Source organism: Chamaea fasciata, unplaced genomic scaffold, assembly GCF_029207755.1.
Source record: "Chamaea fasciata isolate MVZ Bird 193981 ecotype frontalis unplaced genomic scaffold, bChaFas1.0.hap1 SCAF_22, whole genome shotgun sequence".
Taxonomy (NCBI): domain Eukaryota; kingdom Metazoa; phylum Chordata; class Aves; order Passeriformes; family Sylviidae; genus Chamaea; species Chamaea fasciata.
Window position 1 is genome coordinate 3785493 of NW_027094107.1, and position 15795 is coordinate 3801287.

Here is a 15795-nt window from a genome sequence, read left to right on the forward strand (position 1 = left end):
ACATTTTTGTGCACATACCCACATGCACACCCCGGGCACAAGTGAGCATGTGCACCATTGCCATGCAACTATATGGGTATATAGTGACACATGGAGGCATGGCCAAGCACACACACAGATGCCTCCACACACTTACTTGTACACACACTTCCATATGCACACAAACGTGCTGGCAGCCTGGAGAGTCATCCATGTCCTGAGTGCATCCCCAGCAGGGTGGGCAGCAGGATGAGGGGGAGAGCTTCTCCCCATCTGCTCTGCTCTGCTCTGCTGAGATGCCCAGGAGTGCTGGCTCCAGCTCTGGGGTCTCCAGCACAAGGAGGATGTGGCACTGTAAGAGCAGGTTGAGGAGACCACAGAGATGCTCTGAGGGCTGAAAACCATCTGCTGTGGAGACAGGTTGTGAGATGGGGGGTTGTTCAGCCTGAAGAAGACAAGGGTCCAGGGAGACCTTAAAGTAGAATTTCAATATATCAAGGGGGTTCCAAAAGGAGAGTTTTTCACAGGGCATGTTGAGGCAGGACAAGGGGCAACAGTTTTAAAGTGACCTATGGTGTGTTTGGGTTAGATAGAAAGAGGAAATCCTTTCTTGTGGGGGTGGTGAGGCACTTGCAGAGGTTGCACAGAGAAGCTGTGGCTGGCCCATCTCTGGATGTGTTCAGTGCCAGGCTGGATAGGGCTAGGAGCAACCTGGCATCCCTGGAAGATGTTCCTGCCCATGGCGGGGGGGTTGGACAGAATGTCTTTCAATGTCTCCCAACCCAAACCCTTCTGTGATTCTGTGGTGTGCATGCATGCAGATAGAGCCACAGAGGTGTGATTGCATAAAACATGCTCCAGAGTGTGTGTTGGAGCACACACACATGCACCCAGGGGGGGTGTGCTGCCAAACAGCTCAAACAGCCCACTTCTGGGGAGAGAGGGTCTGACCTCACTTTCCATCGCACAGAGTCCCATGGGGCCCTGTGCTCATCTCTCACCCACTGCTGGTCTGGGCTCTCCATGCTGGCAGAGTCCCAAATCCTTTCCTTCCTGCTGGCCATGCTGCCCCAGTGCACGGACAAGGAGGGCTCTCTTGTCCCTTGCTAATGCATGGCTTTCCTTCTGGGCTGTAATGGACTGGGAGTGATGGGGGCCTACTGTGGGGTTTGGACTTTTATGCTCCAAGATTCCCCATCTCCCACATGTGGCAGGGGTCTCTCATTAAAGCATCACTACCTGCCATGTCCTCATCCTTCTCCAGCTCAGATGTATGGGATATCATGGGACAGATCTGGGATCTGGAAAATTGAGAGATCATTGTGCTGGGGAGACAGACACACTGATAGACAGACGGGCTACCCCACCTTTGTAGGTTCTGTTTGCAGTTCTGGGAGACTGAGGACCCTGAATACTACAATGGGCCTGCTAGCCTGCATCTCCTCTGGGGACTCACAAAGGGATCCCCAGGACACCCCATGCCATGGCCACATCCAGTAGTGAGGGCCCCTGTGCTAAGCAACCTGGCCAAGCTGCCATGCCTTGGGTGACAGTCCTACCTGGCAGCAGCTGGAGCTGCATGGAGGGACAATGAGGTTTTGAATGGGTCATGGGGCACTGTTTCCTTGTGCCTGAAGTTATCCATATGCAAGGGCTTGCACAAGTAGCCCTATGAATTCACACACATGTGTATGCATTCACCCATGTGTGCATTGGCTCACTTGCATGTGCACACACATGTGCATGCATTCACATGTGCACATCAGACACAGGACAAGTTCCCCCGTGCAAGGACTGCAAGTTCACCAGCACTGCAGTCACTCACCACTAGTGCTTGTGAGCAGCAGCATGGGGCTGTGCCCTGCATGCTTGCTCTCACACGTATGGCATGTGTTCAACTATGTGAACATGTATGCTCACAGGCGTGTGCATGTGTTCATCGATGTAAGAGTTCAGCTGTGCGTGCTCAAATGCATGTGCACACATCCACCTGTGTGTACACGCGTCCACTTGTGTGCACTGACGTGCACATGCCCTTATCCCCTGCACAGCCATATGTTCGCATGCTTCCGGCCACTCGCCGACACGTTCCCATGCGCGTGCAAGTGTGTATCCCATTGTGCACTCGCCTAAACTCACACTCGCCCCCGTGCACTTGTGCCCAAATGCACGGACTCACACCGGAGAATCCCCGGCGGCCCGTCCCAACACCTGTGCATGCGCGCGCCGCCGCGAGCCCCTGCCCACCCCCCCGCGCGTGTCCGCGCACACCTGAGCTCCCACACCCACCTGCACGCGCGTGCTCCGTCCGAGGACTGGCGCCGCCCAGCGGTCGCCGTCGGGGGCGCAGTGTGCCCGGCGCTCCCCGCGAGGAGTCCCCAGGGAAAGGCACTGGGCACCACCCTGCCGGACCGCGGCCAATCGGGGCGCCCTGGAACAGGCTCAGCAGCAGCAGCACGGCGACATCCTCCCGGGCACGGCCCCCCTCCCCAGGGCTGCCCCAAAGCTCCAGCAACTACGCCCTGGCAGATTGCCGGGGAAAACATTGTATCCACTACCCAAGTGCTGTGACCCTTACATTCATCCCGGGGGAAGGGTCCGGGCACTCACCCGTGCCCCAACGCAACCTAGAGCACTGGGAGCAGAAGACACCTGCCCACAGCTGCACTTCAGGTTCCCCCTGTGCCACGAGGGTATTCAGCTCCTAAGAGCTTGCCAAGCCTTGATTCATCCCAGCAGGAGCAATTGCCCCCTCCCCGCTACAGTGCCACTTGTTGGGGCAAAGGGACAAACCAGGCAAGACACAGCTGGGACAGACGTGCAGCTCCTGCTGCTGCTTTACTGTTAGAGATACAATGGCATGCAGCAATATGCAGGCACTGGCAGCTTCTCCAGCACAGGGCCCTGTGCAGGGCAGCTGAACCCCACCATGAGAGCAGCATGGCCCCCAGGGAGTGCAGTCTTTGGTCCTGGCAATGATCCTGGGGGTGGTTGAGATGGAGGGAATGTTGAGGACCCCACTTCTGCCAGGCAGTATCCCACAGTACAGCCAGGCAGGTGGGGAGTGTAGTGTTTAAAAGGCTAAGGTAGCCCAAAGCAGGGGTAGCAACACAGTGAGGCTGCTGCTGGAGCACACAGGCAGGCATGGATGTTGCCTGAACCCTAGGCTGGGCCATCCAGCTATGGGGCGACCCCAAAGTGCTGCAGCCCATCTGCCTCCTCAACCCCCTGCCTCAATCTCCTCCTGGTTGCATTAAACCCCTGTGCAAAATCAGTATGAAGGCACCTGCTCATGCCATGGAGACAGGTGGACAATAGCAGGGGTGATATCTAAGTGCTATTTGTGCTGTTGCCATATGGAAAAAGGGACAGGTATCCCATTTTGTCCTTAATGTGATTTTTCCTCTATCAGTCACTCTTGGTGTTGAGCTAGAAGCTACAGGTGAGGGCTGGATGAAGCCCGGTAGTCTCCATGCCCACAGCATTGGTGACAGAGAGTAGCTGCAGGCCTCAGTGTACTGGTCCCAGAATCCCATGCCCTGGCAGGGTACCATCCCACAACACAGGTACACAGCACCTACTGGTACTCACCTCAACCCCCTGTGGCTCCTCAGCCAGCAGGGAGTGGGTTAAGAACCTGCTGGCTGGGACCATTGTTTCTGACACAATGGGGAAGGAAGAGGATGCTGGTGCTGAAATTCCTTCAGCTCCCACCGGACAGATGGACAGAGCTGGAAAAACAGACATGACAGAGGGTGTGCATGGTTTAACCCTTTCAGGTGCTGCATGAATAGTAGCTGGGGGATGTTTAGGCATGTGGTACAGCACCAGATAAAGGACAGGCACTGGTGTCCAGGACAAGCTGGAGGGACCCCATGGGCACAGAAAGACCCATGAGAGTGGTGGTAGCATTCATCCATCTGGTCGTGCTGGGCCACATGCTGCTGAGCGGCCAAAGCCCATAACAGCTCTGTGGCACAACAGTCTGTCAGCACCTGGACTGGCAACCCCTCCCCTCCTTAGTAAATCAGAAAAATAAATAAAAGGCAGGGCTGGACAAATGGACAGACACAGGGAGAGCCCACAAGGGGCTGGATCTGCTTTGGCAGCAAGCTGGGATCACAGCCAGGATCCCGGAAGGAGGCTGGGTAGGGGGCTAGCAGTCCTTGGAGGCCTGGCCAAGGCTCTCGCGCAGGCATCTGAGCTGCTCCTGGCCCAGCTTGATCTTCTCTTCCAGCTCCCGCTGCTCAGCAATGAGGGCTGACTTCATCTTTACGAAGTGCTGGTAGTCCTGGAGGTGCTCGGCGGGCAGGTACCGTGCCACCATGGCACCCACTGCCTCCTCCCGCCGCCCCACGTGCTCCTTCAGTTCTTTGGCGTCCTCCAGCTGTGCCACCAGCAGCCGCTGCTTCTCCCGCAGGGCCAGCTGTGGGCAAAACAGCTGGCATTGGCAGGGTATCCCACAGCCCAGAATCTCATGGGTGAGGGTCCCCTCTGCCATGCCCACCTTGTCCTCAGCAGGGGCGTGCGGCCCCAGGCTGCCCAGGGCAGTTTCCACCCGGGCCAGGCGCCCCGAGAGGGAGAGCAAGAGGTTGACCACTTTGTCCAGGTCACCCACGAAGAGGCGGTACTTGTCGAACTCTCCTGGGGTGCAGAGGGCTTGCAGGCGGGTAGCCACATCCTCACCCAGTGCCCCATTGGCACTAATGTCCTCCTGCAGCCCCCGTTGTGCCTCCTGCAGCACCACCAGCTTGCGGCTCAGGCTCTCGATCAGCTGCAGCTGCCAGAGCAAAGGGGTCAGGAGTAACTGGGGCCACTCCCCATGGGATCAGGGGACTGGCACAGAGGAGTAGGGGTGCTGTGCTAGGGCCCACAGTACACAAGAACCTTGCAGTACCCCTGGCCCCCATGAGCTCCTGGCAATTCCCAGCCCCCACAAGAATCTGTCCATGTCTCAGACTCCATGTGCACCTAACGGATGCTCCCAGTCCCTGTGGGCATTGCATCTGGAGATGCTGCTGGTCCCCACGAGCATCTGGTGAGACTCCCAGGTCCTGCAAGCACCTGACAATGCCCCTGGTCCTTTCAGACATCTGGCAATGTCCCAGCCCCGTGTGAGTATACAGCAAAGTTCCTGGTCCCCGCAAGCATCCAGCAATGACCCCTGTGCCCGAGTGCCTGGTGGTGTCCCCAGCTCCCAAGAGCAACCAATGATGCCTCAGTCCCTGTGAGCATCCAGAAATGGCCCCAGTCTCCATGAGCACCGGGCCAGGGCAGTGGGGAACCATGAGGGAATTGCCCCAGCAGTGCCTGTACCTTCTTTTCCACCAGCTCATGGTCCACCTCTTCCTCCTCATCCTCCGAACTCCCCTCCACTACCTCTGGCAGCGCCTTTACCTTGTTGAGTGGCTCAGCTTTGCCCACTGCAACACCATAGTGCACTGAGAAGGAACTGGAGCTGGCAGCACACCTGGGAGTCGGCGAGATGGGCTCAAAGCCTTGCCTGGGGAGACAGAAATACAGCAATAAGCACTGGGGGTGTCAGCCTGCCCTTGGCATGGGGCCCAGTGCCATGCCAGCCCTACCTGTCTTGTGCCAAGGCCTCCAGGTGCCAGTCCTGCTGGAGACACTTCCGCCAGGCCTGTCGCTCCCCTGCCACCAGCAGCTCACCCATCACCTCAGTGGCAGTGCCAGGGGAAGCCAAGGGGGGCTGGACACTGGGCAGGGAATGGTCTCTGACAGCCACATCCGACAGCCGTTCCTCGGAGTCCATCCAGCGGGGCTGGGGCCAGCTGCCCTGGCAGCTCACCCCCTCCACAGCCCCAGAACTGGGCTTGAGTGCCTCCAGCAGGGCAGGGCCAGAGCCACAATGCAGGGACAGGGAGCACTCACCCACCCCACAGGGACTGGCACAGCCATGCTCCTGGTTCTGGATGAGCCTTGGAGGCTGCTCCTCCATCTCCCAGGACTGCTTCATTTTTGTCAGCTTCTCCCCTGCTCCGGACACCCTGCCAACACACACCCAGGGCATGTCAGCTACTCTGCCCACCCGTGGGGGCAGGGACACTCAGGGTTATGGCCATGCCAGGGAAAGAGGTCAGGGAGACCCCACAATGCAAAACCCCCACAAAAAAACCCCAGAAGGTGCTCCAAGGAGTGGATTAGGACGCTCTGATACAGGGTACAAGGGCCCACAAAAGCCTCCTCGTGTCCTGGCTGTGCCAGCTTTCTCAGTCCCACCCCCATGTGATGGCACTACTTGCCTGCAAATCTCAGTATTGGCAGCATCAGGTCCAGGAGTCCTGCGGAGTGATCTGGGGGGCTCGGGTCGGCGCCAGGCACATGGTGGAGCAGAGGGGCAAGCAGTGTGCCCCCAGGACTGGCCTCTCTGCTCCCCAGCGAGGCACTGTGACCGTTCCCTCACTGCCTCAGCAATGCTGGGGATTGGCATTGAAACAGCAGAGAAGGCAGAGCCATGCCCACCACCATCTGGTGGGTGTTGGGATGCCCGGCGTTGCCTGTACTTCTCCCAGTTGGGTGGAGGTGGGCGGGGAGGTGGGGGTCCCTTCTTTTTGGGGATGCTGGGAGGGTCCGGCTTGGCACGGAAAAGGTCCTTCTGGTCACGGCCCCAGGGGCTGGCAGGTTCCAGGTTGAGGTGGCTCTCAGAGAAGGCTCTGCCCCGTAGTGGGCGGTGCAGCGGATCCGGGGGGTTCTCAGGGGTGTGGGCCAGGCGGTCACTATCCCACAAGAGGTCATGCGTGGATGTGGCCCGGTAGCAGGGTGGCCACTCTGGCTCAGCGCTCTCAAGGCAGGTGTGGAATGGGCCAAGCCTTGGGAAAACCAATGGGTAGCTGGAGAGCTCACTAGGAAGAGAAGGAGGTACCCGTCCTCCCGCACACAGCCACCCATCTGGCAGTTCAGGCCCATTTCATGCCCTGCCTCATTTACCCCAGGCAGTCATCCAGTCACACTGGTGGGAGAAGCCCAGGCTCATCCACTGGGCACAGCCCCCCAGAGATGGCCCCAGACCTCTGGGGAAGGGTAAGAAGGGACCACCTTTGCTGTGGACACCTCCTCACACCCCCTTGCCCTGTGTGCCCCCTCCCACCTCCAAGGGCACCATGCCAAGGATGGCCAAGGCAGTACGGGAGACACTTTGTACATCCCCAATCAAAATCATGGCAGTGCGCACATCCCCCTGGTGGAGGTCCCCATTTAGTGGCACACATATCCCAGCACCATGTCACCTGGCATGGGCTCACCTGATGGACTGGCTGACTTTCCTGGTTATTGCAGGTGGTTCCCACTCATCCTGAGAAAATTCCTGTGTAGGGGGGAAGGCAGTGTGAAATCCATACCCCAGCACCTCTGTCCCGTCCCCATTCAGGCACAGAAGGCATGCAGGAAGTCTGCAGGGCCCATGGGGGCACAGTACCCACATCCCAACTCAGGGTCATGGTCCAGGGGTGCAAGGGAGTATCAGTGCTGCTCCACAGCACAGTCCCACAGGGTGTTACTCACCGGGATGAAAACTCTTCGGGTGTGCCAGGCATCACTCTCCTCCCGCCCAGGATGCGGGGCTGGGCAGCAGCAGTCAGGGCAGCGGACCCAGGGCACAGGGTAACAGCGGCAGGTGTGTTCACGGGGCAGTGGGCACAGGTCCCCTCCACTGTAGCGGCAGGGCTCAGGGCGCAGGGGAACCCCATAGGGGTAGGAGAAGCCCCGCAGGTAATCCAGCTCCCCTGGTCTCCCCAGTGGTTTGTAACAGAGGGGCTGCTCCCGGCAGCACTCAGCATAGGGGCCAGCAGAGCCAGGGCGGCTGGGTGAGGGGGGGCTGTAGGGCTGGTCCACAGAGAGTCGGCGGACATCCCGGTGCTCAGGGCCAGGGGGCTGGAAGGCGCCAGGATCACCTGCTGGCAGCTTGCTGTGCCAGGGTGGTGCTGGTCGGCTGCTCTCCTCAAAGAACCGGCGGCGGTCGGCAAAGGGCAGCAGGACTACTTCATCGCTGCCCTGTGGTGGGGAGCTGCAGGCCACCGGGCCCTGGGTGTAGCCCTCCAGTTCACTGGGGCTGGGCGAGTGTTGCAGCTGCAGCTTCTTTTCCGGGGACCAGCACCAGCGGCCCCTGGCTGTTGGCACCACCCGCTCCTGGGATGGGGGCCCTTTGGGGGCCAGCACTGGGTCAGGGCTGGGGATACCCCGATCTGCAGAGCGGCCAGCATTCCTGCTGTCCTCACTCGGTGCAGGGCTGAGACACTCAGGCAAGGCAGGGGTCCGCTCTGCCAATACACTGCCCTCCGGGGGCTCCTCAGTCTCCTCCACTGGCTCCTCACCGGGTGGAGCTGCATCAGGACCCCGGCTCTTCTGCAGCTGGGCCTTGCGCCGCTGGATCTCGTTGCGCAGGCTGGTGGCGAAGCGGTCACTGCGACGGCGCATCTGAGCAGAGCGGTGGGGAGGTCCCCCAGCCCGCCGTGCTCCTCCCCGGCTCTCCTCCTCCACTGGCCCCTCAGTGCTGAGTGCTGGGCTGGCCCCCTTGCCATCCTGCCTGCAGGCTTGCTGCAGCTCAGGGCAGCAGCGGCACGGTGGTGGGCGGCGGCAAGGCTCTGGGCAGTGTGGGGGGTCCTGGGCAGCCCCTGTGGTTCCCCCCCGGCTGCCCTCAGGATGCAGTGGGGACAAGGTCAAGCGTTGCCCACTGGGTGCTGGCGAGGCTCGCCCGCTGTTGGTGTCCAGCTGGACGGAGCGAAGCTGGGAGGCCAGCAGCTGCTCGGGAGCACTGTGACGGTGTGACACGTGGCCCTTGAGAGGGGACAGCAATGGGTTGTCACCTGCTGTCATGGCATCAGGCACTTGGTGCATGCTGTCATCCAGGTACGGTTGGTTGTCAGACTCCATGCTCTCCCGCAGGAATGGCTCAGGTGGGCATCGGTCTGAGTGGGAGCTCAGCATGTAATACTGGTCAGCAGAGAGACAGTCCTTCGTGGGGTATGGTGCCAGTGTCCTCCTCCCCACTACTTCCGCCTCCTCATCCCGCTGGCAGAGGAAAGTGTCAGAGATCCATCGGCCCTTGGCATGCAGCATGTCCACTGACACTGACACCTGGCGCCTGTCACCTCTGCCAGCTGGGGCTGCTCGCAGGCTGTCCCTCCTGACAGGGGGCTGGGGGGGCACAGGTGCCCGCCAGGCCTCAGGGTGCCAGCTGGCAGATGGCTCAGCCCCTGTGGTCAGGTAGCGCCTTTCAGGGGCTTTGCAGGGGCCTTGGAGGCTGGAGTCGATGGACACGGCCTCTTCAGGACGGAGAGAGAGGGCACAGTCAGAGGCAATGGAGCTGGCAGAGAAGGAGCTGTAGGCCGAGTCCCGCTTGCTGTGGTACATGCCCTGGTCAACGGGTGAGGGGTCTCCTTCATAGCAGGCCTGGCTGGGATGGTCCAGGCTCTCCATGCTCCCGATGGAGCTGCTCCGGTCAGTGCTGCAGTGCCAGGACAGTGGGTTCCACTGCAGGGACAGCTTGCTGCTGCCTGGCCCCACGCCAGTGTTACAGGCACCTGCTGCCCCCCATCCAGCTCCACAGAGATCCCAAGGAGCCCACCCCCACACATACACTCTCCCTGGGACAATGGAGCACAGGACAGCACTGCCCCAACCTGCCCTTCACCCCTGGGTTGGGGCCACCACCAAGGTTGCCTGGCACTGGCAAGGGGAGCAAGCACAGGGAACACAGGATGTGTGTGAGTCCAGCCACTTGAGACCTCCCAGCTCTGGCAGTGGGGGCAGTGAGACTAAGCAGCTCCTGGCTGTCTCCAGCAGAGCCACCGCCCCTTCCTGCCGGGAGCTGGGAGTAAACAGCCAGGGGAAAGGGTAATGCAGGATGAAGAGGGATGCCCGAAAGCAGTGTATGCAGCACCTCTGCCACCCCCACTGCCCAAGAGGGTGTCCCGTCTGCCCCTCCCCCTGCCCCTGCACAGTCTCATAACCACACCCAGGGTCTCACCTGACATCACACCCCGAGGGCCAGGAGAGGCTGAAGCCATCAGCCGAGCAGTGCATGGTGGGGACGTCTGGACGGCTTTCGGCAAGTTTGGCCACATGCCAGGAATGGGGCCGGAGGACCGGCACGCTCCTCCTGCCAAGAGCAACAGCGGGAAAGGACAAGAATGGGGAGGAAGCCAGGCCAAGGAACCAGGGCTGAAGTCACTTCCTACGGGGCTTCCTGTCCCCCCCAGGCCAGTGCCCGCCCAAAGGGGATGGCGGCGAGGAGGGTCCAACCCTGCAAGCACCCAGAACTGGGCAAGGGGATCCCACAGCTCACCCAGCTGGCCAGGGCTCCCCAGACTGCAGCATCCCTTTTGCCGCATCAACAGGGGGCCAAGGACATGGCCCCTGCACAGCCCATAGGCAATGCCCTGAGCAGGGCAAGTGCCCTTGCTGGGACTGGACTGGCTCCACCAAGGGACACTGGGGCCATGTCTGTCTCCACCACAAGCCTGAACTTCCCCCTTGTTCCTTTGTCCCTCAGCATCTGCAGCAAGCACCAGCCACACTGTGTCTCCAGGAAGGGTCCTGTGCTGGTCCCCGTCCCACCCCACACGGCATCCATAGGAGTCTCCAGTCCCCCCAGCATAATGCCACTGCAGAGACGTGGTCAGAAGCCACCTCCTGCACCTCCCAATTGCCCAGTGCTGCTACAGCATCTACTGACTGGACGAGAGTGGCAAGCTGTGAGGTCAGCACAGGGACTTCCCAGAACCCCCAAACTCACCATGGATGATGCTGAGCCCCAGCAGAGTCCCGTGGGACCCCTGCCCCTTGGACAGTGCCCTTGCGCCGTCCCTGCCCCTGAGTGCTGCTGGAGCTGGAGTCAGTCAGGATGCAGACAGGGAATGGATGCAGTTGGAGGGACAGGCGGGGGAAGGGACTGCAAGGCCCAGCCCTGCCTCTCCTTCCTTTCCCAGGCAAGCAGGCAGGCAGGAGGCAGGCAGGCAGGAAGGGAGAGGAGCGGCCATGCTTGAGATTACCGCCCAGTGAGGGGGTGGCGAGCCCGATGCACTGCCCTGGCTCTGCTGGCTGGGGAGCCTCCACTTAGCGGGTGGGCTGACAGCAGCAAAAGGGCTGCTCCCCACCCTGCCCCAGTGAGGGGCACCTCCAGACTGGAGACAAGGTCACCTTCAGATTCCTGCCAGTCCCCCAGGCAGATAAAGCCCCACTGGCCCTCCCTGTGAACCCTCCACAGCACTGCCAACCTGCGAACGACCATCTTCAGAGTGCGGTAGGAGCCCTTGATGAGGATCAGGGCCTCCTGGCGGGATCCGTACAGCGGCGTCCCGCTGATGTTCACCAGCTCATCACCTGGCTGCAGCCGGCGGGACAGTGCAGCCTTGCCGCCATCCTCGACCTGGGCGACAGACAGGGGCGTCAAGGAGGGCACGGCCCCCAGAATATCCCAGGGGATGTTCCACAGCCACCGTGTGTCAGGGAAGAAAGAGGCTTCGGAGAAGGTGCCTGAGCTCCAGGCACCACAGAGGGATCTGCGGGGCCAGGCTCTCCCCCCTTCTCTGGTCACATGAATTTCTGAGCAAGGGCATCGGGGAGGGGGGAGAAAGAAAAATGTCCCATCCCAGCAGATTCCCCTGCAGGCACAGGCAGCACAAGGGCCCTTTGTCTGGTGTGGATGCCAGCCCCCTGCCGCTGCTTCCAACCCCACATCAAGTCTGTCAGGGCACCCGTGGTGATTTTGATGCCCAAAGGATGCCATCCCACCCTATGTGCCCAGAGGAGACAACAGTAGGGGACATGCTGAGCCCTGGCACATGCCTGCCCTCCCTAACACCCATGGCCAAAATGAACCTGGCATCCTGTATTGCTGTGCTTAGAGGAAATAGGGCCACAGTGCTTCTAGCATGTGAGACCCTGGCCCATGCCCTCTGCCCTAACTGGTAGGTGCAGTCCTGGCAGCCCTGGGACAAGCAGTGCCCAGCTGGGCCAGGCCGGGTGCCCATTGCCAGCACTGATGTCTGCCCATCCTGCCACTGCAATGGCCAGAGATCGCCAAGTCCACACCACAGGGCTGGCAAGCAACTAGAGCTGCTGCTGCGTGGTGGCAGTAGCACAGGACATGCAGGTGAATGGGGCAGGACCTGGGGTACCCCATGCCCAGCATGAATGTGGCAAGACCCTATAGCCACCCACAGGGCAGAGCTAACCTGGCCCCATGCTGGGGCTCCTGCACCAATCCTGCCCATGGGCTCTTCGCCCTGCTCAGTTGCTTCCCGGCCTGGCTAAGGAATAAGCTCTGCTCACAGTGCCTGCAGGGCAGCCAGGCCCCAGTGCCAGGGAGCACACATGGCTTCCTAGCAGGCCAGTCACTGTGCATGTGCCCCTGGGCACCAGTTTCCAGTTCTAATGCTGGGCAGGGCTCAGGGGGCATTCCACTACCCCTGGACAAAATGTCACCTTAAGAGGGAGGAAGGCAGGGCATCCAAGCCTCCTGCCCACTGCATCACTGCCCCATGGTCTTGCCAGGCACAGCTGTGCCCAGAGCCAACAGCTCTCTCATTTTTTCAGGGATCTTAGCATTGCAATGCCATGCCCAGGCTGGGCACAGTCCAATGTGCCTGCCTGTGCAGGCAGGCTGCCCTCCTACCCATATGTCAGCCATGGGGCTGCCTTCCTGGCAGGGGACCCCAACCACCTGAGAGGGCTCCCAGTCCTATCATGCAGTAGGTGGAGCACCTGGGTTTACCCCCTGCTGTGCTACTGCCCACCACAGAGCACCAGCAGAGCATGCAAGGCAGGCTGCACCTTCACCTCAGTCCTCTGTCCAGCCACGTGCCCTCCCACTCTTGCCTGCCACAGCCATGGGGATGAGTCAGAGGCGAAAGGTGTCCCCACTGCTGCAGGACACCACCAGGTCTGCACTCATGTCTGGGCCATCACATGCACCAGGATGGACAGGCTCAGCCCTGGCACCACTCACCAGGAGCTAAATTTGGCACAAACAGCCCCTTGTTCTGCCTTTGCTACCAGTGAACTCAGCACTGGCAGCCAAACCCCACTGCCTGCTGCCCTGCCTGGCTAGGCCAGCCCAGGACACTTGCCCAACACCATCCCTGGAGTTCACTCTGGGCCCTAATAGTGGGCACCAGATGGCTCACAGGAATGTCTGCCTGTCTCAGGAGAAACTTGTTTTAGCAGTCACAACCAGAACACTGCCAGAGCTGTGCCCACCCTGCCCCACACCAACCTCCCTCCTTGCCCCCGATGCTCTCAGGGAAGCCTGTGCTGGAGGGCGTTCGCAGCTCCATGGAAGGCTTAAGAGCGCGTGTGAGCACCGCCGTGGGACTCTGCCACAGGAAGGGATACCGCCCGGAGTGGTCTCAGAGGCCAAACTCTGTCATCGAGGGCGGGGACGCCTTTCCCCTTTCCGGCCCGCGCCTCCCGCACCACAGGCGGGGGTCGCCCCCTCTCCGCACACACCTCGGCCGGCCGCAGCGGCGGAGCCGTGGCCCCGGGGGGCCCTCCCCTGAATGCACAGAGCGCTGGAACAAACCCCTTTTGTCTGCCGAGCACACGCGGTGGCGGCGTGTCCGTGGGAGGGCGGGGGCCGACACCCCGCGACCTGCAAGCCAACCTCTTTATCAAAAGTGGTGAGGAATATACATTCCCGGGCCCTCCCGTCCCCTCCCCTCCTCCGGCAACCGGCGGAGCCACGGGGACCCGCCACCTCGAAGACCGGCAGCGAGTCGGGGCGCGGGCAGTTACTCCCTTGGCGCCCGGCTCCCCACCCGCCGACGGTGCCACCTCAGGGCGCAGGGCTAGGGCCGGAGCCACTTTTCCAGCTCCCCCAGCCAGACCGCGCTGCCCGCGTCCCGCCGAGGGCGTGGAACGGCCCGGGGGCGCAGTCAGCCCGGCTCGAGGCAGGGAGCAGCCCCGGGGCCGCCAACCCGACCCGCCGCACCCCGGCTCAGCAGGACGGTGACACCGGACGGGCAGGCGGCCAAATCGCCCGGCGACAGGGCCCAGTCCGGGCTCCGCGGAGGGGCGGCTACTGGAGTTCCCCTGGCCGCTCCCGGCTGCGAGTCTCCACGTGGGGCGATGCGCTGGCGGGGGCCGCGGGAATCGGTGACCCTCTGTGTGGCTAGACGTCGGGGCCGCAGGGGTCACCCTCAGCATTCGCTACCGGCTGCGACCGGGCTGCGCTCGGCATCGCACCCCGACGCCAACCCCGTCCTGGGCACGGTCCTGCCCCTGCGTTCCAGGGGTGCCGAGGCATGACGGGACGGACTCCGGTTCCCCCACCGTGGCCCTAAACGTCCCCGCAGAAGCCGGTGCCGGGGCGCTCATGGGCGCGGCACCGACCGATAGGCACACAGGGGTCTTGACCTCCCCCGGCTACGGCCCGTGGGACGGGACCGGGAAAGACGTGAGGAAGACGTGGGGGCCGCCCCCGACGCCAGCCCAACGGATGTGCCAGAGGAATTTCTTCCTGCCGCCGGGCCCAGGCTGTCCCTCCGCCCCTCTCGCTCTCACTCTTCCCCGCGGCTCTAAGTGGAGGGTCGCGGGGAACGTGGGTGCAAGTGGCCAACCCCTTCCCGCCGCGCCAGGACACGAGACCTCGCGGCCGGGGCTCCCCGCAGCCCCGACGCCGCCGCGCCCCGCGCGTCTTCCCATCTCCCCGGGGCGGGCGGGAGGCCCCTCGCGGGGGATGCCGCGGAGCCCACGCGGGACTGTGCCGGCGGTGCCTACCTTGGAGACGATGAGGGGCTCGCCGTGCTCTAGCCCGCCGCGCAGCGTGAAGCCCCAGGGCGCGCCCCCCTGCAGCTGCACATGCACGTACTGAGGGGCGCCGGGCCGGCCCTCGGCCCGCTCCATGGCGGCTACAACTACAGCCCCATCCCGGCCCGGCCCCGAGCTGTGGAGGAAATGACACCCCCGCCCGCCCGGGCTGAGCGGCGCGGGGCGAGTGCGGGGCGGGGCCGGCCCGCACCGGGACTGCTCTGCCGCCGCCAATGAGGCGCAGGGGGACGGCGGCGGCCGGTTCGGCACGGCACGGCACGGCACGGCTCAGCACAGCTCATGGCATGGCTTTGCACACAATGGTACAGCACCTTTCTACTCAGTACCTTGGCATGCCATCCTTTAGCCCAGGGACCTGAAGTGAGCTGCTTGGCTCAGCTTGGTACAGCCCAGCCGGCACATTTCAATTCAGTCCAGCTCAGCCCAGCATGGCATGATATGGAAGATGGGCAGACCTGAGTGCAGCACAACATAGCACGGCTCAGCTCAGGTGGGATGGCACGGGGGCAGCATGGGTTAACTGGCTCAGCATGGCTCAGCCTGGCATGCCTCAGTGCACTTCAGCCGGGTTGGCGCATTCTGGCTTGGCTCAGCTCAGCTCAACATGACACAAGGCAAAGTTAAGTTTGTTACATAGCAGAACAACCAGAGGCCTCATCTGGCTTAGCTCTACTTGGCCTGGCCCAGTTTTGTTTAGTGCAGTTCAGCTTGGTTGCCTTGGACCAGCAGGGCTGGCAGAGTTCAGCTCAGCAGAGCCTGGCCTGGGTTGACTTACCTTGACCATGCACAGCTCAGCTCAAAATGACCCAGTTTGGTTCATCACAATATGGTGCCACCAGGAACCCACACCAATAGGGCCTGCTTGGCACAGCTTAGCCTGGCACAGCGGCAGTTTGACAAGCACTCACACGGGTGCGAGGTGGTGGCACTAGGATGATGTAGCCCCACTGGCTCTCCACCACGCAGTCACACTGATGCCCCAGGCTCCACTGCCTGCAGGCCAGCACATGCTGCTGGCCCCTGTCTGTC

The 15795-nt window shown here is 61.9% G+C and overlaps 1 protein-coding gene across 4 annotated transcripts; it reads right to left on the bottom strand.

Annotated features, from left to right (window-relative positions):
• Positions 1-2790: 2790 nt before the first annotated feature.
• Positions 2791-14870, bottom strand: SHROOM4 (shroom family member 4). 4 transcript variants are annotated; one of them, XR_010723655.1, is made up of 11 exons: positions 14716-14870; positions 11214-11365; positions 9965-10096; positions 7501-9442; positions 7242-7303; positions 6243-6809; positions 5565-5987; positions 5296-5482; positions 4487-4759; positions 3571-4405; positions 2791-2960 (listed from the first exon to the last, which is right to left on the bottom strand). XR_010723655.1 is itself a non-coding variant. In XM_066202577.1 (10 exons), exons 1-10 carry the CDS (start codon positions 14839-14841, stop codon positions 4136-4138), a joined length of 4134 nt encoding a protein of 1377 aa, XP_066058674.1. In that variant the 5' UTR covers positions 14842-14870; the 3' UTR covers positions 2791-4135. The 4 variants fall into 4 exon arrangements, 3 of the variants coding, with proteins under 3 accessions (XP_066058674.1, XP_066058676.1, XP_066058675.1); XM_066202577.1 differs by having other exon boundaries at positions 2791-4405; XM_066202579.1 differs by lacking the exons at positions 11214-11365; positions 14716-14870 and having other exon boundaries at positions 2791-4405; positions 7501-9351; positions 9965-10039.
• Positions 14871-15795: the final 925 nt, after the last annotated feature.